The sequence below is a fragment of the Nesoenas mayeri genome (genome assembly GCF_963082525.1).
Source record: "Nesoenas mayeri genome assembly, chromosome: 27".
NCBI lineage: Eukaryota > Metazoa > Chordata > Aves > Columbiformes > Columbidae > Nesoenas > Nesoenas mayeri.
In genome coordinates this window covers 287,585-311,891 of record NC_137555.1, presented here as the reverse complement: position 1 = coordinate 311,891, position 24,307 = coordinate 287,585, and the positions used below count along the sequence as shown (strand labels likewise).

The window sequence follows — 24,307 nt, the reverse complement described above, 5'->3', positions numbered from 1 at the left end:
GGGGCAAATGGGTCTTTTATGGGGCAGAGGAGGGAATTTTTGGGGTACACATGGGATCTATGGGGCAGAGATGGGATCTATGGGGCAAATGGGTCTTTTATGGGGCACAGGAGGGAATTTGTGGGGCAGAGATGGGATCTATGGGGCAGACATGGGATCTATGGGACAGAGATGCATTCTGTGGGGCAGAGATGTGTTCTGTGGGGCAGAGATGTGATCTGTGGGGCAGAGATGAGATCTGTGGGGCAGCGATGCGTTCTGTGGGGCAGAGATGAGATCTGTGGGGCAGCGATGCGTTCTGTGGGGCAGAGATGAGATCTGTGGGGCAGAGATGTGTTCTGTGGGGCAGAGATGCGATCTGTGGGGCAGAGATGAGATCTGTGGGGCAGAGATGCGTTCTGTGGGGCAGAGATGAGATCTGTGGGGCAGACATGGGATCTATGGGGCAGAGATGCATTCTGTGGGGCAGAGATGAGATCTGTGGGGCAGAGATGCGTTCTGTGGGGCAGCGATGCGTTCTATGGGGCAGAGATGAGATCTGTGGGGCAGACATGGGATCTATGGGGCAGATGGGGCTTTTATGGGGCACAGGAGGGGCCGCGATGGGATCTATGGGGCCGAGATGGGATCTATGGGGCCGCGATGGGCTCCGTGGGGCGGGGGAGGGGCTGATGCGGCACAATGGGGGGCGGGACCCAGCTGTCCCCCCCCCCCCCAGGAATGTGTCACCTCGCGGGGCCACTTGTCACCTCCCGAGGACAAAGTGGACACTGTGTCCTGGGGCGGCTGCCAGACCCCCCCCCCCCCCGCCCCCCAACCGGCCCCACGGCGCCCCCCCCGCCCCCCATCCAGCCCCACGGCGCCGCGCTGGGGGACACGCGAACAACCCCCGCCCCCCATGTCCCGATATAGACCCGGCAGCCACCAGCTGTCACCACCCCACAAGTGACAGGACATTGGCCAGGGACCCAGGCGTCCGGGCCCCATAGACACCCCCCCCCCCCCAACCCATTCCCCACAGGGGACCCAGGCGTCCGGGACCCCCCCCCCCCCCACAAATCCCACCTTTAATGGGGTCCCAGAAGCTCTTACTCTGCCCCATAGTGCTGCCCCATAGATGACGCTGTGGGGTGCGCGTTGTGGGGCCTGGGGCCGCGCTGTGGGGCTGGGGAGGGGGCGGAGGGGGGGGGGTGCCCATCCTCCCCCCTTATCAGCCCCTCCCCCCCTCCCCGGAATGCCCCCTCCCCCTCCCTGCCCCACAGCGCCCTATAAATGCCGTGGGGCTGCGGGGCCGGCACAGGTGCCGCTGTGGGGCAGAGAGAGAGGGTGGGATGTGGGGCACGGGGGAGCTGTGGGGGGTACGGGGAGGTTGGGGTGCACAGAGGTGGTGGGGGGCGTGGGGGTGGCTATGAGGCACGGGGGAGCTATGGGGCACACAGGGGTCTATGGGGCACGGGAGATCTATGGGGTGCACAGGGAGGCTATGGGGCACAGGGGGGTTCTGGGGTAGAGATGGGATCTGTGGGGCAGGTGGGGTGTTATGGGGCACACGGGGGTGTGTGGGGCACAGGGGATCTATGGGGCACACATGGGTCTATGGGGCACGGGGATCTATGGGGCACACAGGGGGTCTGTGAGGCACAGGGGGTCTGTGGGGCACACAGGGGTCTGTGGGGCACGGGGGATCTATGGGGTGCACAGGGAGGCTATGGGGCACAGGGGGGTTCTGGGGCAGAGATGGGATCTATGGGGCAGATGGGCTGTTATGGGGCACATGGGTCTATGGGGCACGGGGATCTATGGGGCACAGGGGGTCTGTGGGACACAGGGGGTCTGTGGGGCACACGAGGGTCTGTGGGGCACACAGGGGTCTATGGGGCACACAGGGGTCTATGGGACACGGGGATCTATGGGGCACACAGGGGGTCTGTGGGGCACAAGGGGTCTGTGGGGCACAGGGGCTCTATGGGGCACGGGGATCTATGGGGCACACGGGGGGTCTGTGGACACACAGGGGGTCTGTGGGGCACACAGGGGATCCATGGGGCACAGGGGGTCTGTGGGGCACAGGGGTTCTATGGGGCACACAGGGGGTCTGTGGGGCACAGGGATCTATGGGGCACGGGGTCTATGGGGCACAGGGATCTATGGGTCACACAGGGGGTCTGTGGGGCACACAGGGGTCTATGTGGCACAGGGATCTATGGGGCACGGGGATCTATGGGGCACACAGGGGGTCTGTGGGGCACGGGGATCTATGGGGCACAGGGATCTATGGGGCACAGGGATCTATGGGGCACACAGGGGGTCTGTGGGGCACACAGGGGGTCTATGGGGCACGGGGATCTATGGGGCACGGGGATCTATGGGGCACACAGGGGTCTATGGGGCACAGAGATCTATGGGGCACACAGGGATCTATGGGGCACACAGGGGTCTATGGGGCACAGGGATCTATGGGGCACACAGGGATCTATGGGGCACAGCCCTCACCCTCTGCATCCCCCCAGCTCCCTCCGTCTTCGCAGAGCCAGAAGTCCAGGTGAGGGCAGCGCGTGGGGCAGCTGTGGGGCGGGGGGGCTGCTATAGGGCATGACCCGCTATAGGGTCCCTGTGTCGCTTTGGGGTCCAGGCTGTGCTATAGGGGTCTGCACGTGGCTATAGGGCACCCTGCACGGCTATAGGGCTCTGTGCACAGCTATAGGGTCCCTTTGGGGGGTGGTGCATGGCTATAGGGGGATCTATGTCTCGCTATAGGTGCCCATGGGTCTGGGGCTCTGCTATAGGGCTCCCCGGGGCTATAGGTCCCGGTGTAGAGGCTGTATGTCCTGGCACAGAGGCTATAGGGCACCCTGGGGCTATAGGTCCTGGTGCAGCATGTATAGCTCTGCAGGTCCCGGTGCAGGGTCTATAGGTCCCGGTGCACGGTCTATAGGTGTCTATATGTCCAGGTCCGTGTCAGATGGCGGAGGCAGCGTTGGGCTATAGGTCTGTGGGTGTCTCTGTGTCTATATGATGTCTCCATAGGATGTCAGAGGCGGCATTAGCAGCAGCTGCCCCGTTCCTGCGCCCGGGGGAGCGCGAGCGCTTGGTGCGGGGCTGTGGGTGGCTGTGGGTGTCTGTGGGTGTCTGGGTGTCTGTGGGTGTCTGTGGGCGTCTGTGGGTCTCTATGTGCATCTGTGGGTGTCTATGGGTGTCTGTGGGTGTCTGTGGGTGTCTGTGGGTGTCTGTGGGTGTCTGTGGGTGTCTGCAGGTCTCTATGTGCGTCTGTGGGTGTCTGTGGGTGTCTGTGGGTGTCTGTCGGTGTCTGCAGGTCTCTATGTGGGTCTGTGGGTGTCTATGGGTGTCTGTGGGTGTCTGTGGGTGTCTATGGGTGTCTATGTGTCTCTATGTGTCTCTATGGGTCTCTATGGATGTCTATGGGTCTCTATGGGTCTTTATGGATGTCTATGGGTCTATGGGTGTCTGTGGGTCTCTATGGGTGTCTATGGGTGTCTGTGTGTCTCTATGGGTCTCTATGGGTGTCTATGGGTCTCTATGGGTGTCTATGTGTGCCTATGGGTCTCTATGGGTCTCTATGTGTGTCTATGGGTGTCTATGGGTCTCTATGGGTGTCTATGTGTGTCTATGGGTCTCTATGGGTCTCTATGTGTGTCTATGGGTCTCTATGGGTCTCTGTGTGTGTCTATGGTCTCTATGTGTGTCTATGGGTCTCTATGGGTCTCTATGTGTCTCTATGGGTGTCTATGGGTGTCTATGGGTGTCTATGGGTCTCTGTGTGTGTCTATGAGTCTCTATGTGTGTCTATGGGTGTCTGTGGGTCTCTATGGATCTCTATGGGTGTCTATGTGTCTCTATGTGTCTCTATGTGTCTCTATGGGTCTCTATGGGTCTCTATGTGTCTCTATGTGTCTCTATGTGTCTCTATGGGTGTCTGTGGGTGTCTATGGGTGTCTATGTGTCTCTATGTCTATATGATGTCTCTATAGGATGTCGGAGGCAGTGCTGGGTGCCGCGGCGCCGTTCCTGCGCCCGGGGGAGCGCGAGCGCTTGGTGCAGGGCTATGGGTGTCTGTGGGTGTCTGTGGGTCTCTATGTGTCTCTATGGTCTCTATGGTCTCTATGTGTCTCTATGGGTGTCTATGTGTCTCTATGGTCTCTATGGTCTCTATGTGTCTCTATGGGTGTCTATGGTGTCTATGTGTATATGATGTCCCCAGGATGTCGGAGGCAGCGCTGGGAGCCGCGGCGCCGTTCCTGCGCCCGGGGGAGCGCGAGCGCTTGGCGGCGCAGACTCGGCCGTTCGACCCCCGCACCGAGTGCTTCGTGCCCCACCCCCGCATGGAGTTCGTGCGCGGGCGCGTGCGGGGGCGGGACCAGGGACACGTGACCGTGGAGACCGAGCTGGGGGAGGTGGGGGAGGGGCTGGTGGGGGTGGAGTCAATGGGGGAGGGGCTGGTGAGGAGGGAGGAGGGGATAATGGAGAGGGGGGAGGGGCTGATAGGAGGGGTGTTAATGGGGGAGGGGCTGATGGGGAGGGGTTGGCATTGATGGAGGAGGGGCCAATGGGGAGGAGGGAGGGGCTAATGGGGGAGGGGTTAATGGAAAGGGGGTGGGGAAATGGGAGAGGAGCTGGTGGGGGAGGGGGGTTAATGGGGGAGTGATTAATAGGGGACGGACCAATGGGGAGGGGGTGGGGTTAATGGGGAGGGGTTAATGGGAAGGGGGAGGGGTAATGGGGGGTTAATGGGGAGAGGGAGGGGCTAATGATGGAGTGGGATGGGCCCCAACCCACTGGAGAACCCCCAACCCAACCATGGGAGATCCTCCAGCCCAACCCACTGGAGATCCCCCAACCCATTGGAGATCCCCCAACCAACCATGGGAGATCCCCCAACCCATTGGAGAACCCTCAACCCATGAGGGGCCCCTCAACCCACTGGAGATCCCCCAACCCAACCCACTGGAGATCCCCCAACCCAACCCACTGGAGATCCCCCAGCCCAACCCATTGGAGATTCCCCAACCCATTGGAGATCCCCCAACCCAACCCATTGGAGATTCCCCAACCCATTGGAGATCCCCCAACCCAACCCATTGGAGATCCCCCAAACCATTGGAGATCCCCCAACCCGTTGGAGAACCCTCAACCCATTGGAGATCCCTCAACCCAACTCACTGGAGATCCCCCAACCCACTGGAGCTCCCCCAACCCAACCTACTGGAGATCCCCCAACCCAACCCATTGGAGATCCCCCAACCCACTGGAGATCCCCCAACCAACCATGGGAGATCCCCCAACCCATTGGAGAACCCTCAACCCATTAGGGGCCCCCCAACCCACTGGAGATCCCCCAACCCAACCATGGGAGATCCCCCAACCCATTGGAAAAACCCTCAACCCATGAGAGATCCCTCAACCCAACCCATTGGAGATCTCCCAACCCAACCATGGGAGATCCCCCAACCCACTGGAGAACCTTCAACCCATGAGAGATCCCCCAACCCAACTCACTGGAGATCCCTCAACCCATTGGAGATCCCTCAACCCATTGGAGAACCCCCAACCCAACCATGGGAGATCCCCCAACCCATTGGAGAACCCCCAACCCAACCATGGGAGATCCCCCAACCCATTGGAGATCCCCCAACCCATTGGAGATCCCCCAACCAACCATGGGAGATCCCCCAACCTGTTGGAGAACCCTCAGCCCATGAGAGATCCCTCAGCCCAACTCACTGGAGATCCCCCAACCAACCATGGGAGATTCCTCAACCCATTGGAGAAACCTCAACCCATGAGGAGCCCCCCAATCCAACCCATTGGAGACCCCCCAACCCAACCATGGTAGATCCCCCAACCCATTGGAGGACCCTCAACCCATGAAAGATCCCCCAACCCAACCCATTGGAGATCCCCCAACCCAACCACGGGAGATCCCCCAACCCATTGGAGGACCCTCAACCCATGAGAAATCCCCCAACCCAACCCATTGGAGGACCCTCAACCCATGAGAAATCCCCCAACCCAACCCATTGGAGATCCCCCAACCCACTGGAGCTCCCCCAACCCAACCACGGGAGATCCCCAAACCCATTGGAGGACCCTCAACCCATGAGAGATCCCCCAACCCAACCCACTGGAGCTCCCCCAACCCAACCATGGGAGATCCCCCAACCCATTGGAGGACCCTCAACCCATGAGAGATCACTCAACCCAACTCACTGGAGATCCCCCAACCCATTGCAGATCCTCCAACCCAACCCACTGGAGATCCCCTAAACCACTGGAGCTCCCCCAACCCAACCATGGGAGATCCCCCACCTGTCGAGGAAGCCCCGCCCCCAGCCCACCCCCACCACACGTGGGAGCTCCCCCCGCCCTGGGGCACCCCCAACTGTCCCCTCATGTCCTTCTGCAGACGGTGACGGTGAAGGAGGCCGATGTCCACCAGCAGAACCCACCCAAGTTCGACAAGATTGAGGACATGGCCATGCTGACCTTCCTGCACGAGCCCGCGGTGCTCTACAACCTCAAGGAGCGCTACGCCTCCTGGATGATCTACGTGAGCCTTCCCACTAGCCCCTGGGGCACATGGGAGGTGGGCGGGGTCTGCCCCCCATCTATGGGATGGCTGGAAGCTGATGGTGCTGCCCTGAAGCTCTTGAGGTTCACTAGGAGTGGATGGACCTCCAGAAGGGTCTATGGGGCACCTAGAACCTGGGTGGGTTCTCCATGGATTTTGGGGCACCTAGAACCTGGTGGCCCTGCCCCAGCACCGTTGGGCCACCCAGACCCAAGATGTCCCATCCCTGGACCCCGTGAGGCCACCCAGCCCCAAGATGTCCAATCCCTGGACCCTTTGGGCCACCCAGCCCCACCATGTCCCATCCCTGGACCCCTTCGACCGCACAGACCCAAGATGTCCCATCTCTGGACCCCATGAGGCCACCAAGGCCCACCATGTCCCATCCCTGGACCTCTTGGGCCACCCAGACCCAACATGTCCCATCCCTGGACCCCTTGGGCCACCCAGACCCAAGATGTCTGATCTCTGGACCCCATGAGGCCACCAAGGCCCAATATGTCCAATCCCTGGATCCTTTGACCACCCAGACCCAAGATGTCCCATCTCTGGACCCCTTGGGCCGCCCAGACCCACCATGTCCCATCCCTGGACCCCTTGGGCCACCCAGACCCAAGATGTCTGATCCCTGGACCCCTTGGGCCACCCAGACCCAAGATGTCTGATCCCTGGACCCCTTGGGCCACCCAGACCCAACATGTCCAATCCCTGGACCCCTTGGGCCACCCAGACCCACCATGTCCCATCCCTGGACCCCATTGGGCCGCCCATACCCAAGATGTCTGATCCCTGGACCCCTTGGGCCACCCAGACGCACCATGTCCCATCCCTGGACCCCTTGGGCCACCCAGCCCCAAGATGTCCCATCCCTGGACCCTTTGGCCCACCCAGCCCCATGATGTCCCATCGCTGGACCCCTTTGGGCCACCCAGCCCCTCCTGGTGAGGCAGGACGTCCTGGTTCTGACCCACCTGCCCCGTGTCCAGACCTACTCAGGGCTCTTCTGTGTGACCGTCAACCCCTACAAGTGGTTGCCCGTCTACAACGCCGAGGTGGTGGCCGCCTACCGGGGCAAGAAGCGCAGCGAAGCTCCGCCCCACATCTTCTCCGTCTCGGACAACGCGTACCAGAACATGCTGACGGGTAGGGACCTCTGCTGGCACCCACATCCCACCCCAACAATGGGTCCTGACCTAGAGCTGGTCCTCACCTAGAGGACGGAGAATCCCATCCACGATCCCAAACATCTCCACCTTCATCCCTCCTCACCTGGAGGAGGGTGAACCCCAAGATCACAACATCTCCCCCAATGTCGTCCCATCTCTCTCCTGGCAGACCGTGAGAACCAGTCCATCCTCATCACGTAAGTCGCTGCCCCACACCAGTGGGGTGGGATGGAGAAGCCACCATGACGTTCTCCAACATCTCCCGGTTGTCCCCAGCGGAGAATCCGGTGCGGGGAAGACGGTCAACACCAAGAGGGTCATCCAGTACTTCGCCAGCATCGCCGCCATTGGCGACCGCAAGAAGGAGGTGGCCAATAGCAGCAAGGTGAGGCCTCGGGCCACACCCCCTCAGCCCTCAGTGGTGACCTTCCTCCCATGGTGGCCACACGCATTGTCCCACCCTCTCAGGGCACCCTGGAGGACCAGATCATTCAGGCCAACCCCGCCTTGGAGGCCTTCGGCAACGCCAAGACCGTCCGCAACGACAACTCCTCCCGATTCGTGAGTGGAGGGGGCGGGGCCTGTGGGGCAGGTGTGGGGGGTGGGGCCTATGGGGCAGGTGGCCACGGCCACCTCCACCTCCACCTCCACCTCTACCTCCATCTCCACCTCCATCTCCACCTCCATCTCCACCTCCACCTCCACCTCCATCTCCACCTCCACCTCCATCTCCACCTCCACCTCCACCTCCACCTCCACCTCCATCTCCACCTCCACCTCCACCTCCATCTCCACCTCCACCTCCACCTCCACCTCCATCTCCACCTCCACCTCCACCTCCACCTCCACCTCCACCTCCACTTCCATCTCCACCTCCACCTCCACCTCCACCTCCACCTCCACCTCCACCTCCACCTCCACCTCCACCTCCATCTCCACCTCCATCTCCACCTCCATCTCCACCTCCATCTCCACCTCCACCTCCACCTCCACCTCCATCTCCACCTCCATCTCCACCTCCACCTCCACCATCTCCACCTCCACCTGCTGCTCTCCCAGGGGAAGTTCATCCGGATCCATTTTGGGGCCACGGGGAAGTTGGCGTCGGCCGACATCGAGACCTGTGAGTGCATTGAGGGTCCATCAGATGACGTCTGGTTGTCCATCATGCACCCACCCACCTGTCTGTCCGTCTGTCCATCCAGCTGTCCGTCCCTCCATCTCCTCATCCCACCATCCATCCAACCGCCCTTCTCCATCTCTTGGTGTCTCCATCTCCTCATCCATCCATCTCATGTCTCCATGTCTCCACCCATCTCCTCACCCCACCCTTGACCCACCTTGTCTCCGTTCCCACCCCCAGACCTCTTGGAGAAGTCCCGTGTCATCTTCCAGCTCAAGGCTGAGAGGAACTACCACATCTTCTACCAGATCCTCTCCAACAAGAAGCCGGAGCTGCTGGGTGAGTTGGGAAGAGTTAACCCTGTGGTTGCTGTTGGGTCTTCTCCTTCCTCTCCTTCTCTGCTTGTCCCCCACTTGGGGTGATTTGGGGACAATTTGGGGCTGTTTGGCTGCTGGAAATGCTCAGTTTTTGTCTCCATCCTCGGCCACCACGATCCAGAGATGCTGCTCATCACCAACAACCCCTACGACTACAGCTACGTCTCCCAAGGAGAGGTGACTGTGGCCTCCATCGACGACTCAGAAGAGCTGTTGGCAACCGATGTGAGCAGCGGGACAGGCAGGGGGACACCTCGTGGCCGAGGAGAAGGAGGAGCCGTGGGAGGAGAGGGGGGATGATAGAAGACGGATGGACGGATGGATGGACGGATGGATGGATGGATGAATGGATGGATGAGTCCATGGGCGGATGAGTCCTCTGAAGGACGGGTGGATCCATGAATAGATGAGCCCATGGATGGATGGATGAGCTCATGGATGGGTGGATGGATAAGTCCATGGGTGGATGAGAGTCCTCTGATGGACAGTGCTCTGATGGATGGATAAATCCATGAAGAGGTGAGTCCACAGATGGATGAATCCATGGGTAGATGAGTCCATGGATGGATGAATCCATGGGTAGATGAGCCCACAGATGGATGAATCCATGGGTAGATGAGTCCGAGTCCACGGATGGATGAATCCATGGGTAGATGAGTCCAAGGATGGATGAATCCATGGGTAGATGAGTCCACGGATGGATGAATCCATGGGTAGATGAGTCCATGGATGGATGAATCCATAGGTAGATGAGTCCATGGATGGATGAATCCACGGGTAGGTGAGTGCATGAATGGATGAATCCATGGGTAGATGAGTCCACGGATGGATGAGTCCATGGGTAGATGAGTCCATGGATGGATGAATCCATGGATGGATGAATCCATGGGTAGATGAGTTCACGGATGGATGAATCCATGGGTAGATGCGTCCACGGATGGATGAATTCATAGGTAGACGAGTCCACGGATGGATGAATCCATGGGTAGATGAGTCCACGGATGGATGAATCCATGGGTAGATGAGTCCATAGATGGATGAATCCATGGGTAGATGAGTGAGCCCATGGATGGATGAATCCATGGGTAGATGCGTCCACGGATGGATGAATTCATAGGTAGATGAGTCCACGGATGGATGAATCCATGGGTAGATGAGTCCACGGATGGATGAATCCATGGGTAGATGAGTCCATGGATGGATGAATCCATGGGTAGATGAGTCCACGGTTGGATGGGCAGGCTGGGCAGAGGGACACACATGGTGACCAGCAGCTGGCTGTGCCCTCAGCTCCGTGGTGGGGTGGCAATGTCCTCTCTAACCACGTCCCATCCCCTGTCCCCCAGAGCGCTTTCGATGTCCTGGGCTTCACCGCCGAGGAGAAGACCGGCGTCTACAAGCTGACAGGTGCCATCATGCATTTTGGCAACATGAAGTTCAAGCAGAAGCAACGGGAGGAGCAGGCAGAGCCCGACGGCACCGAAGGTGGGTGCAGAGATGGGGGGGACGCAGGTTTGGGTGCCACCAATCTCTCCCCAAGCAGCTGGTGAGGTGGGACCTGACCACGTGTCTTCCTCCCCGCGCTCTGCAGATGCTGACAAGTCGGCCTACTTGATGGGACTGAACTCGGCCGATCTCCTCAAGGGGCTGTGTCACCCCCGCGTGAAGGTGGGCAACGAGTACGTCACCAAGGGGCAGAATGTCCAGCAGGTCTACTACTCCATCGGGGCCTTGGCCAAGGCCGTCTACGAGAAGATGTTCAATTGGATGGTGGTGAGGATCAACAACTCGCTGGACACCAAGCAGCCGCGTCAGTACTTCATCGGCGTCCTGGACATCGCTGGGTTTGAGATCTTTGATGTAAGGCCCGTGGGTGGTTGCAATGGTGCTCTCGGGGGTTGAGTTGAGCCAGATGGGTGCTGAGTGAACCTCCTTAACCTTTGGTGGAAAGTTGGCCTCTTCGGGCATCGTCTTGACCCCATTGAGTGTCCAGTTGACGCTGTTGATTCCATTGGGCGTTATGTTGACCCCACTGGGTGTTGACTTGACTCCATTGATCCCATTGGGCTTATTGAGTTCAGTTGAGCCCAGCGGGTGCTGAGTTGACCCCAATGGGCGTAGCCTTGACCCTGCTGTCCGTCCTCTCCCTCCTCAGTTCAACAGTTTCGAGCAGCTCTGCATCAACTTCACCAACGAGAAGCTGCAGCAGTTCTTCAACCACCACATGTTCGTGCTGGAGCAGGAGGAGTACAAGAAGGAGGGGATCGAGTGGGAGTTCATTGACTTCGGCATGGACCTCCAGGCCTGCATTGACCTCATTGAGAAGGTACCACGTCCTGCTGGGGGCTGCGGGGGCTCCTGGGGGAGGATCCTCCCAGCCGGTGCTTCCCAGGGACCTTGAGGGCGGCTGGTTGGGTGGTACTTGGTGTCCCCCGAGGCCAACAAGGTCTTCTTCTCCGCAGCCCATGGGGATCATGTCCATCCTGGAGGAGGAGTGCATGTTCCCCAAGGCCTCAGACATGACCTTCAAGGCCAAGCTCTATGACAACCACCTGGGCAAGTCAGCCAACTTTGGGAAGCCACGCAACATCAAGGGCAAGACAGAGGCCCACTTCTCCCTCACCCACTATGCCGGCACAGTGGACTACAACATCATCGGGTGGCTGGAGAAGAACAAGGACCCCCTCAATGAGACAGTGGTGGGGCTCTACCAGAAGTCAGCCCTCAAGCTGTTGGCCAACCTCTTCTCCAACTACGCTGGGGCAGATGCCGGTGGGTGGATGGATGGATGGATGGAGAAGACACTTTCCCACAAGAGCCTTGTCCCCTGTCTCACCCCACCCCTCTTGTCCCCAGGTGGTGATGGAGGGAAGGGGAAGGGAGCCAAGAAGAAAGGTTCCTCCTTCCAGACCGTGTCTGCCCTGCACCGGGTGAGGGACACGGGACACCCGCCGTGGGGCAAAGGGAGGACAACCTCCCACGCGGAGGTTCCACCACCCCACGCCATCCCTGCCTTCCCATTGGTCAGCCTCTCTCTCCTCCCCAGGAGAACCTTAACAAGCTGATGGCCAACCTCAAGACCACCCACCCGCACTTCGTGCGCTGCCTCGTGCCCAACGAGCGGAAGGAGCCGGGTGAGAAGAGCCGGGGGGACAGAGAGGTGGGTTGTGGGTGTGGCTTGGGGCTGACCCCACCCCTTTAACCCCCCCATCCCCCAGGTGTGATGGACAACCCGTTGGTGATGCACCAGCTCCGCTGCAACGGGGTGCTGGAGGGGATCCGCATCTGCCGCAAGGGCTTCCCCAACCGCATCCTCTATGGGGACTTCCGGCAGCGGTAGGGACGGGGGGAAGACGTGGGAGGGGGCGAACGACCCCACCAGGGCTGACTTTGGGGTGTCCTGTCCTCTGTGGTCGCCAGGTACCGCATCCTGAACCCCACGGCCATCCCCGAGGGGCAGTTCATCGACAGCCGCAAAGGCGCCGAGAAGCTCCTGGGGTCCCTTGACATTGACCACAACCAGTACAAGTTCGGGCACACCAAGGTGAGGTCTCTGTTCCTTGTGGCCCCACCACGCACCCCACGGTCCCACGGTCCAGGAGGTCTCGTTGACCCTGCGGTCCCACCATCCAGGAGGACTTGTGGACCTCATGGACCTCACTGTGCACCTGCCCGTCGACTGCCCCCTCCATCCTTCCATATCTGCCAACCCGTCCGTCCCTCCGTCTGTCCACTGATCCTTCCGCCCAACCCTTCCCCAGCCAACCCATGTCCTCCTCACCCACCCCGTTCTCCATCAGGTCTTCTTCAAGGCCGGGCTGCTGGGGCTGCTGGAGGAGATGCGGGATGAGCGCCTCTCCCGCATCATCACCCGCATCCAGGCTCAGGCGCGGGGGCAGCTCATGCGCATCGAGTTCAAGAAGATCCTGGAGCGCCGGTGAGACGAGGGGTGTCCCCTCGGGAGCGGGACCTCCGGTGGGCCACCACATCCACGCGCTGGCAACATCTGTGTCCCCATCACAGGGACGCGCTCCTGGTGATCCAGTGGAACATCAGGGCCTTCATGGGGGTGAAGAACTGGCCTTGGATGAAGCTCTACTTCAAGATCAAGCCCTTGTTGAAGAGCGCGGAGACAGAGAAGGAGATGCAGGTGATGAAGAGGACGGGACGAGGGGCGGGTGGGTTGGGACAACCAATGGCACGTGTTGAGTGGGGTTGACGGATGGGGGGATTGGACATTGTCGTTGGTCTCGTTGGGCGCTGGTGCAGACCATGAAGGAGGAGTTTGGGCGGCTGAAGGAGGCCCTGGAGAAGTCCGAGTCGCGGCGGAAGGAGCTGGAGGAGAAGATGGTCTCCATGCTACAGGAGAAGAACGACCTTCAGCTCCAAGTGCAGGCCGTGAGTGACATCTCCCCCAAACCCACGTAAAGGAGGTAACGACCACCCCCAGCGGGGCACCCCACTTCACCCACCACCCCAACACAGGAGCAGGACAACCTCAACGATGCTGAGGAGCGCTGCGACCAGCTGATCAAGAACAAGATCCAGCTGGAGGCCAAGGTGAAGGAGCTGACAGAGCGGCTGGAGGATGAGGAGGAGATGAACGCTGAGCTCACAGCCAAGAAGAGGAAGCTGGAGGATGAGTGCTCGGAGCTCAAGAAGGACATCGACGACTTGGAGCTGACGCTGGCCAAGGTGGAGAAGGAGAAACACGCCACTGAGAACAAGGTGAGGGTGGGGAGACGCCTCATACTCCAGATGAGGAGACCGAAGGTTGGTTGAGCCCAAACCAACTATATCAAGACGACCCGGTTCTGCATTGAAGTGGCCTCACTGGCCATGGCCAAGAGTCTCCCCAGCTCTACTCTACCTCTGGCACCGAGCTGGAGGCCTCATGGTCATCCCGCAGGTCAAGAACCTCACAGAGGAGATGGCCGGGCTGGATGAGACCATCGCCAAGCTGACGAAGGAGAAGAAGGCCCTTCAGGAAGCTCATCAGCAAGCGCTGGATGACCTGCAGGCTGAGGAAGACAAGGTCAACACCTTGACAAAAGCCAAAGTCAAACTGGAACAGCAAGTGGATGACGTGAGTGTGGGACAGCGCCAATAGCGAGGAACTTCGTGGGGCAGAGGTGATGAAAACGTGAGGTTTCTCCCTGTTTCTGTGTTTCCACACAGCTCGAAGGGTCCCTAGAACAGGAGAAGAAGATCCGGATGGACCTGGAACGGGCCAAGAGGAAACTGGAAGGTGACTTGAAGCTGACCCAGGAGAACATCATGGATCTGGAGAACGACAAGCAGCAGCTGGAGGAGAAGCTCAAGAAGTGAGGCTGGGCCCTGCGCCATCGCGGGCCGGCGGGGGCGCGGGCGGGAGCTCAGCGCCGCCCTCCCTCCCGCAGGAAGGACTTCGAGATGCACCTGCAGAGCAGCAAGATCGAGGACGAGCAGGCGCTGGCGCTGCAGCTGCAGAAGAAGCTGAAAGAGCTGCAGGTGGGGGATGCGGCCTGAGCATGGGTGGGCTGGGCGGGTGAGCTGGGCAGAGACAACCCGGGCGACGACACCGCTGTCCCTGTCCCCGTCCCCATCCCCGTCCCTGTCCCCGTCCCCGTCCCCATTCCTGTCCCCATCCATGTCCCTGTCCCCATCCATGTCCCTGTCCTGTCCCCATCCCTGTCCCCGTCCCCGTCCCTGTCCCTGTCCCCATCCATGTCCCTGTCCCCATCCCCGTCCCCATTCCTGTCCCCATCCATGTCCCTGTCCCCATCCCTGTCCCTGTCCCCGTCCCCGTCCCCATTCCCGTCCCTGTCCCCATCCCCGTCCCCATCCCCATTCCTGTCCCCATCCATGTCCCTGTCCTGTCCCCATCCCTGTCCCCATCCCTGTCCCCATCCCCGTCCCCGTCCCTGTCCCCGTCCCTGTCCCCATCCCCGTTCCCGTCCCCATCCCCGTTCCCGTCCCCATCCCCGTCCCCATCCCTGTCCCCGTCCCCATCCCTGTCCCCATCCCCATCCCTGTCCCCATCCCCATCCCCGTCCCCATCCCATCCCCATCCCCGTCCCCATCCCCATCCCGTCCCGGTCCCCGTCGCAGGCGCGGATCGAGGAGCTGGAGGAGGAGCTGGAGGCGGAGCGCACGGGCAGGGCCAAGGTGGAGAAGCTGCGCTCGGAGCTGTCGCGGGAGCTGGAGGAGCTGAGCGAGCGGCTGGAGGAGGCGGGAGGAGCCACCTCGGTGCAGGTCGAGCTCAACAAGAAGCGGGAGGCCGAGTTCCAGAAGATGCGGCGGGACCTGGAGGAGGCGACGCTGCAGCACGAGGCCACGGCGGCCGCGCTGCGCAAGAAGCACGCGGACAGCGTGGCCGAGCTCAGCGAGCAGCTCGACAACCTGCAGCGCGTCAAGCAGAAGCTGGAGAAGGAGAAGAGCGAGCTCAAGCTGGAGCTGGACGACCTCAGCTCCAACGTGGAGCAGCTGATCAAGGCCAAGGTGGGGGAGGACAAGGCAGACATCTCAGCTCCACCAAGGCCACCAGCCTCTTGTGTCATCGCTCCCCTCCATGTTTTGCGGCTCCCAGGTGGGCATGGAGAAGGTCTCCCGCACCATGGAGGACCAGATGGCCGAGCACCGCGCTAAGCTGGAGGAGACCCAACGAGTCCTCAACGACACCAGCACCCAACGGGCCAAACTCCAGACCGAGAATGGTGGGAGCCCCCGACCCCCAGCACTCCCCATCCTCACCCCCGCCCCGCCTGTGCGCCCCCTGTCCCGCCCCTCGAGACCTTCCCCACCTCTGCAGGAGAGCTGTCCCGCCAGCTGGAGGAGAAGGAGGCGCTCATCTCCCAGCTCACCAGGGGCAAGCAGTCCTACACCCAGCAGATGGAGGACCTGAAAAGGCAGCTAGAGGAGGAGATGAAGGTGAGGGTCGTGGGGCGGCTAAGACCACGGTGGTCTGGAGTTCTCCAGGAGGGTCAGGGCACAAGGTCTCCTGCGCCCTCATGGTGGTGGCACCAAAAAGGGGTCAAGTTCAGGCTGGTTGGATTGGGTGGTTCCAGCTAAGGGTGGTTCTATCTAAAGGTGGTTCCAGCTAAGGGTGGTTCTATCTAAGGATGGTTCCAGCTAAGAGTGCTTCCTTCTAAAGGTGGTTTCAGCTAGGGGTGGTTCTATCTAAAGGTGGTTCCTTCTAAAGGTGGTTCCTTCTAAAGGTGGTTCCTTCTAAAGGTGGTTCCAGCTAAAGGTGGTTCCAGCTAAGGGTGATTCCAGCTAAGGGTGATTCCAGCTAAGGGTGGTTCCATCTAAAGGTGGTTCCATCTAAAGGTGGTTCCATCTAAGGGTGGTTCCCTCTAAAGGTGCTTGAGTTGGGCTGTGCTGGTCTGACAGTGAGTGGGTTGGGCTGAGCAGGTTGACTGGGAGGCGGTTGGGCTGCTCTATAGGTGCCCGAGTGGGGCTGGCCCAGGTGAAGTCACACTGGCTCAGCCTAAAGGTGTTTGGGTGTGTCGAGAGGTGTTGAGGTTGGGTTGGGACGGGCTAGAGAAAGCTGGGCTGAGAAACATCACGTACTGAGTTGGAAGACCTCAAGATAGCTCAAGGTGACACGGACCCAATGCTCTTACCTTCTCCTTGCCCCTTCCAGGCCAAGAATGCGCTGGCCCATGCGCTGCAGTCGGCGCGGCACGACTGCGACCTGCTGCGGGAGCAGTACGAGGAGGAGACGGAGGCCAAGGCGGAGCTGCAGCGGTCACTCTCCAAGGCCAACTCTGAGGTGGCGCAGTGGAGGACCAAGTACGAGACAGACGCCATCCAGCGCACCGAGGAGCTGGAGGAGGCCAAGTGAGTCATCTCATGGGTGCTGAGGTTCTCCCGTGGGTGGTGGAACCCGCTCGACCTTGCTAGTCACTACCTCCCCCCTTCCCTCAAGCAACCACCATGCAGGATGTTGGGTTTTTTCATGCTTGGTAGATCTAGAGCCCAAGTTGGGGACCTAGAACTTGTTTTGAGTAACCTAGACCATCCATGACCTCCATAAGTCATTGGGGGGATGGACAAACGTCTCCCTAAGGTGGGAACCTAGAACCTGTGTTGAGTAACCTAGACCATCCATGACCCTCGTAAGTCATTGGGGGGATGGACAAACATGTCCCTAAGATGGGAACCTAGAACCTGTGTTGAGTAACCTAGACCATCCGTGACCCTCAGAAGTCATTGGGGGGATGGACAAACGTGTCCCTAAGGTGGGAACACCATGAGATCATCCAAGTGTTCAGGCCACCCTGGAGGACACTTGCAGGAGAAGGTCACTGTCCTGCCCAAGGGCAACCTTGATGGGGTTTGGGATTGGAGAACCCCTTGGACCTTGAAGTGTGGACCTATGAGGAGACCCCTCCACCCCATAGGCCATCCCATGTGCTGGGGTGGCTGCTGTGGAGAAGGGGATAGTGGAGACGCCACAGCCATAGAAGGATCTGGAGAAGGCTGAGGGACGTGGAGATGGTAGAGGAGAAACAGCAGCGTCTTGGCAACCTCAGGGTGGAAGAAGGTCCAGTTGGCCCGTTTGGTCCATGGGTCACCACGACCGGGTGTCTTGGTTGTCCCCCGGGGCAGGAAGAAGCTGGCCCAGCGGCTGCAGGAGGCAGAGGAGGTGGTGGAGGCTGTCAATGCCAAGTGCTCCTCCCTGGAGAAGACCAAGCACCGGCTGCAGAACGAGATTGAGGACCTGATGGCGGACGTGGAGCGGTCGAACGCAGCTGCTGCTGCCTTGGACAAGAAACAGAGGAACTTCGACAAGGTGGGAGCGTGCAGTGGTGGGGTGGGCAGGAGATGGGGACACACGGTGGCAGGGTGACCACTCGCTTGGCCCCCAGATTGTGGCGGAGTGGAAGCAGAAGTTCGAGGAGTCGCAGACGGAGCTGGAGGCCTCGCAGAAGGAGGCCAGGTCCCTCAGCACCGAGCTCTTCAAGCTGAAGAACGCCTATGAGGAGTCGCTTGAGCACCTGGAGACCTTCAAGAGGGAGAACAAGAACCTCCAAGGTGAGACCGTGGGCCTCCCCCATGTCCACTTGCTTGTCCTCCACCACCTTCCATGTGGTCTGATGGGGTCTCACGTGGGCAGAGGAGATCTCGGACCTCACGGAGCAGCTGGGTGCCGGCCACAAGACCATCCATGAGCTGGAGAAGGTCCGGAAGCAGCTGGATGCTGAGAAGCTGGAGCTCCAAGCTGCTCTGGAGGAGGCTGAGGTGAGCCAAGCCACGTCCCCACGCACCCCCACGTTCTCCTGGTCTCTGCAGTCCTCAGTGTCCCCTGTGTCCCCATCCCAGGCGTCTCTGGAGCACGAGGAGGGGAAGATCTTGAGGGCCCAGCTGGAGTTCAACCAGGTCAAAGCGGACTACGAGCGCAAGCTGGCCGAGAAGGACGAGGAGATGGAGCAGGCCAAGCGGAACCACCTGCGGGTGGTGGACTCCCTGCAGACCTCGCTGGACGCCGAGACCCGGAGCCGCAACGAGGCCCTGAGACTGAAGAAGAAGATGGAGGGCGATCTCAACGAGATGGAGATCCAGCTCGGCCATGCCAACCGCGTGGCGGCGGAGGCGCAGTCCCACCTGAAGGGCGCCCAGACTCACCTCAAGGTGACACAGACCCACCTCCATGAGGTCCTCCCGGCCCCGTGGACCTGCTGGCTGAGGTCCATCCCCGTTGTCCCACCAGGACACCCAACTGCAGCTGGATGACGTGGTGCGGGCCAACGAGGACCTGAAGGAGAACATCGCCATCGTGGAGAGGAGGAACAACCTCCTGCAGTCGGAGCTGGAGGAGCTGCGGGCCGTGGTGGAACAGACGGAGAGGGCCCGAAAGCTGGCTGAGCAGGAGCTGATCGAGGCCAGCGAGAGGGTCCAGCTGCTTCATTCGCAGGTGAGGACACCCTGGTGGACAATTCTCCCTTGTGTCACCTAGAAGGTCCCGCTGGAGAACGGCACAGAATGGTGTGGAAACCCCATGTCGCAGTCCCACCTTGGCCAAGCCCCTGAGATACGTCCTGGCCCAAATCCCCTCCAAGAGCTGCCGCTCCGCAGTGACAACCCAGCCACCGAGTCCCCCGCCGCACAGCTCCTGTCTCCGGATGGACCCCCGTGATGCCTGTGGTCTTCTCTTCCAGAACACCAGTCTCATCAACCAAAAGAAGAAGATGGAGGCGGACATCTCCCAGTTGCAGACGGAGGTGGAAGAGGCCATCCAGGAGTGCAGGAATGCTGAGGAGAAGGCCAAGAAAGCCATCACTGATGTGAGTGCTGTGGTGGAACCAATATCTAGGACACCTTCCACCACAGTGCGATGGAGAACATAGCTTGGACCTTCTTCTCTGGTTGCTTCTCCCCTGGGGCAGGCGGCCATGATGGCAGAGGAGCTGAAGAAGGAACAGGACACCAGCGCTCACCTGGAGCGGATGAAGAAGAACATGGAGCAGACCATCAAGGACCTGCAGCTCCGGCTGGATGAGGCCGAGCAGTTGGCCCTCAAGGGGGGCAAGAAGCAGCTGCAGAAGCTGGAGACCCGCGTGAGGGAGCTGGAGAACGAGCTGGAGGCCGAGCAGAAGCGCAATGCCGAGAGCGTCAAGGGCCTCCGCAAGTCCGAGCGGCGCGTCAAGGAGCTCAGCTACCAGGTGCGGCCACCGCAGCCCGTCCCGCCTCCATCCAGCCCCATGGCGTGACCTAGAACATGGCAGAGCTGGTGGCCACAGGGACAGGGACAACCTAGAATGTCGCCCACTGCCCTGTGTTCATGTAGATAGGACATGGTTGACCTGGTGGCCACAGGGGCAAGGATAACCTAGAACATCACCTGCTTCCCCTGTGCCCATGTAGATAGGACATGGTTGACCTGGTGGCCACAGGGACATGGTTGACCCATAATGCTGACCTGTGGTTGGAGGGACACAGGGGACCCAGAAGGTTGACCTGGTGGCCACAGGGACATGGTTGACCCAGAACATGGACCTGGTGTCTGTAAGGATGTGAGTGACCCAGAAGGTTGACCTGGTGGCCACAGGGGCAAGGATGGCCTAGAACATCACCTGCTTCCCCTGTGTCCATGTGTATAGAACACGGTTCACCTGGTGGCCACAGGGACATGGTTGATCCAGAATATTGACCTGTGGTTGGAGGGACACAGGGGACCCAGAATGTTGACCTGGTGGCCACAGGGACATGGCTGACTCAGAACATTGACCTGGTGGCTGTTAGGATGTGGGTGACCCAGAAGGTTGACCTGGTGGCCACAGGGACATGGGTGACCCAGAATGTTGATCTGTGGTTGGAAGGAGACAGGGGACCCAGAAGTTTGATCTGATGCCAGAGGGACATGGTTGATCCAGAATATTGACCTGTGGTTGGAGGGACACAGGGGACCCAGAAGGTTGACCTGGTGGCCACTGGGGCAAGGATGACCTAGAACATCACTGGCTTCCCCTGTGTCCATGTAGATAGGACATGGTTGACCTGGTGGCTGTAGGGACATGGGTGACCCTGGTGGCCACAGGGGCAAGGATGGCCCAGAACATCACCTGCTTGCCCTGTGTCCATGTAGATAGGACATGGTTGACCTGGTGGCCACAGGGACATGGTTGACCCAGAATATTGACCTGTGGTTGGGAGGGACACAGGGGACCCAGAAGGTTGACCTGGTGGCCACAGGGACATGGTTGACTCAGAACATGGACCTGGTGGCTGTAAGGATGTGAGTGACCCAGAAGGTTGACCTGGTGGCCACTGGGACAAGGATGGCCCAGAACATCACCTGCTTCCCCTGTGTCCATGTAGATAGGACATGGTGACCTGGTGGCCACAGGGAGATGGTTGACCCAGAATATTGACCTGTGGTTGGAGGGACACAGGGGACCCAGAAGTTTGATCTGGTGGCCACAGGGACATCAGTGACCCAGAATATTGACCTGTGGTTGGACACAGGGGACCCAGAAGGTTGACCTGGTGGCTACAGGGACATGGTTGACTTAGAACATTGACCTGGTGGCTGTAAGGATGTGGGTGACCTAGAAGGTTGACCTGGTGGCCACAGGGACATGGGTGACCCAGAATATTGACCTGTGGTTGGAGGGACACAGAGGACCCAGAAAGTTGACCTGGTGGCCACAGGGACACGGGTGACCCAGAATGTTGACCTGGTGGCTGTAGGGACTGTTGCCCCCGGAAAGGTGACCTGGTGGCCACAGGAACGTGGCAACCCAGGACACGGAGCTGGTGGCTGTAGGGATGTGGCTGACACAGGACATCGCCTGTTCCATAGAATGCTTCATAGAAGGTCCTGAGTTGGAAGGGACTCACAAGGATTGATGCAGCTCCTGTCCCCGCACAGGACACCCCACAGGTCACCCCGTGTGTCTGAGGACGGTGTCCAGTCTCTTGAACACTGTCAGGTTGGGGCTGTGACACCTCCCTGGGAGCCTGTTCAGTGTCCAGCACCTCTGGGTGAAGAACCTTCTCCTCATGTCCCACTGACCCTCCCTGGCACATCTGCTGCCATATGTTGCCTCCATATGTGTACAGGAACAGGACACAAGAAACACAGACCTCACCCATTGCTGTGGGGTGACCCAAAACACAACTGACCCCACAGGGTCATGGGGAAGGTGGACCACAGCTCAGCCAGGCAGGGAAACTGAGGCACGGCGAGTACATTGAGCCTGGGAGAGGTGGGGTTTGGGGTCAATGTTCAGCCTGTCTCTGCTCCCCGCAGACGGAGGAGGACAAGAAGAACCTGCTGCGGCTGCAGGACCTGGTGGACAAGCTGCAGATGAAAGTCAAGGCCTACAAGCGGCAGGCGGAGGAGGCGGTGGGTGCCAGAGCCGGGGGGGGAGGAGGGAAGGGATGGACGCGTGGGTGATGGGACAGGAGGGCGGGAGGTGGGTCAGATGGACCAATAAGGGTGGATGGATAGTTTTTGAGCAGATGGTTGGATGGGTGGAAGTTGAGATGGGTGGTGAGTAGGTGGTTGGATGGATGAATGTTGGTTGGGTGGCTGAGTAGATAGAAGGTTGGTTGGAGGGTTGAGCAGATGGTTGAATAGATGAACGTTGGTTGGGTGGCTGAGCAGACAGAAGGTTGTTTGGAGGGTTGAGCAGATGGTTGGATGGGTGGAAGATGAGATGGGTGGTGAGTAGGTGGTTGGATAGATGAATGTTGGTTGGGTGGCTGAGTAGATAGAAGGTTGGTTGGAGGGTTGAGCAGATGGTTGGATGGGTGGAAGGTGAGATGGGTGGTGAGTAGGTGGTTGGATAGATGAATGTTGGTTGGGTGGCTGAGTAGACAGAAGGTTGGTTGGAGGGTTGAGTAGGTGGTTGGATGGATGGAAGGTGAGATGGGTGGTGAGTAGGTGGTTGGATAGATGAATGCTGGTTGGGTGGCTGATAGAAGGTTTGTTGGAGGGTTGAGCAGATGGTTGGATGGGTAGAAGGTGAGATGGGTGGTTGAGTAGGTGGTTGGATAGATGAATGTTGGTTGGGTGGCTGAGTAGATAGAAGGTTGGTTGGAGGGTTGAGTAGGTGGTTGGATGGGTGGAAGGTGAGATGGGTGGTGAGTAGGTGGTTGGATAGATGAATGTTGGTTGGGTGGCTGAGTAGACAGAAGGTTTGTTGGAGGGTTGAGTAGATGGTTGGATGGGTGGAAGTTGAGATGGGTGGTTGGATAGATGGATGTTGGTTGGGTGGCTGAGTAGATAGAAGGTTGGTTGGAGGGTTGAGAAGATGGTTGGATAGATGAATGTTGGTTGGGTGGCTGAGCAGACAGAAGGTCTGTTGGAGGGTTGAGTGGATGGTTGGATGGGTGGAAGGTGAGATGGGTGGTTGGATAGATGAACGTTGGTTGGGTGGCTGAGCAGACAGAAGGTTTGTTGGAGGGTTGAGCAGATGGTTGGATGGGTGGAAGGGGGAGGATGGTGGAATAGCTGGGTGGGCGGCAGCTCCGCTGACACCCAGCACACCCCACCGCCCAGGAGGAACAGGCCAACACCAACCTGGCCAAGTTCCGCAAAGCTCAGCACGAGCTGGACGAGGCGGAGGAACGAGCCGACATGGCTGAGTCCCAGGTCAACAAGCTGCGGGCCAAGAGCCGGGACATCGGGGCCAAGGTGGGACCTTCCCCCACCCCATGGCTGCCCCACGGCTGCCCCACAATGACCCCCTCACCTTCCTCATCTTCTCTCCCACCCCAGAAGCTTCATGATGAGGAATGACCCCAGCACCATGAATGACCCCAGCACCACCACGAATGACCCCAGCACCACCACGAGTGCCCCCACCGCCACCCTCCCCCATCCAAGATGGGGGTCTAGCAATGTAGAAGTAGTTAATTGAGTAATTAACAAGGACTGGAGGGACCCAGGCGCCCGGGAGTGGTGGAGGGACACAATGTCTTCTCGTCCACCTCCCAAAAATGCCGTGACCACGGAGAAGCAGCAGTGTCAGCCGTGGCCATCGTAGGCAGGAGATAGTGGAGTCCCAGGTCCAAAGGGACCAAAGCCTGGGACTCCTGCTCATTTCTCTATGGAGTTTATGTAAAGTGGGAGCCTGGATCCACACGAGGTCTGTGGGAGAAGGAAAACCAGTAGGACACAAGGAATACTCATATCACAGGTATAAAACAACCCCCCCAAAAAAAAGGCACTATGGAAAAATAAAGACATATATGAAGAAAAGTTAGTCCTGGCTTTTACTGAGTTGCAGTGAAAGCCCCAGTGGGGTAACAGGCACCTTGAAAATCTGGAAAATCACATATTCACACGTTTTACACCAGAAATCTGGTTCCTCGTGCTGTACGTGAGGACAGCACCACGAACACAAAACACTCAGAAGTTAAACAGGCACTGACCACAATAAGCCCAAGTTCCCTATAGAGACCCATGGAGACCATAGAGACCCATAGGGAGCATAGAGACCATAGAGATCATAGAGACCTATACAGGCAGTAGAGACCGTAAAGACCATAGAGACCATAGAGGCCCACAGAGACCATAGGCACCCATAGGGACCACAGAGACCATAGACACCCATAGAGACCA

The 24,307-nt window shown here is 59.4% G+C and overlaps 1 protein-coding gene across 1 annotated transcript; it reads left to right on the top strand.

The window, feature by feature from the left end:
- Nucleotides 1-4,220: 4,220 nt before the first annotated feature.
- LOC308050233 (myosin-6) lies at nucleotides 4,221-23,482 on the top strand (the record flags this gene model as incomplete). The annotated part of the gene is made up of 38 exons (XM_080360246.1): nucleotides 4,221-4,412; nucleotides 6,422-6,565; nucleotides 7,573-7,729; nucleotides 7,922-7,949; nucleotides 8,029-8,137; nucleotides 8,221-8,313; nucleotides 8,812-8,875; nucleotides 9,116-9,214; nucleotides 9,374-9,477; nucleotides 10,599-10,737; nucleotides 10,844-11,112; nucleotides 11,408-11,578; nucleotides 11,715-12,024; nucleotides 12,109-12,182; nucleotides 12,299-12,386; nucleotides 12,471-12,588; nucleotides 12,673-12,796; nucleotides 13,053-13,189; nucleotides 13,276-13,402; nucleotides 13,522-13,650; nucleotides 13,738-13,980; nucleotides 14,162-14,338; nucleotides 14,431-14,576; nucleotides 14,652-14,742; nucleotides 15,343-15,732; nucleotides 15,821-15,947; nucleotides 16,043-16,161; nucleotides 16,877-17,073; nucleotides 17,845-18,028; nucleotides 18,105-18,270; nucleotides 18,353-18,477; nucleotides 18,559-18,867; nucleotides 18,947-19,150; nucleotides 19,395-19,520; nucleotides 19,623-19,898; nucleotides 21,989-22,084; nucleotides 23,243-23,377; nucleotides 23,462-23,482. The coding sequence occupies 38 exons, from the start codon at nucleotides 4,221-4,223 to the stop codon at nucleotides 23,480-23,482; spliced, it is 5,808 nt and encodes a 1,935-aa protein (XP_080216372.1).
- Nucleotides 23,483-24,307: the final 825 nt, after the last annotated feature.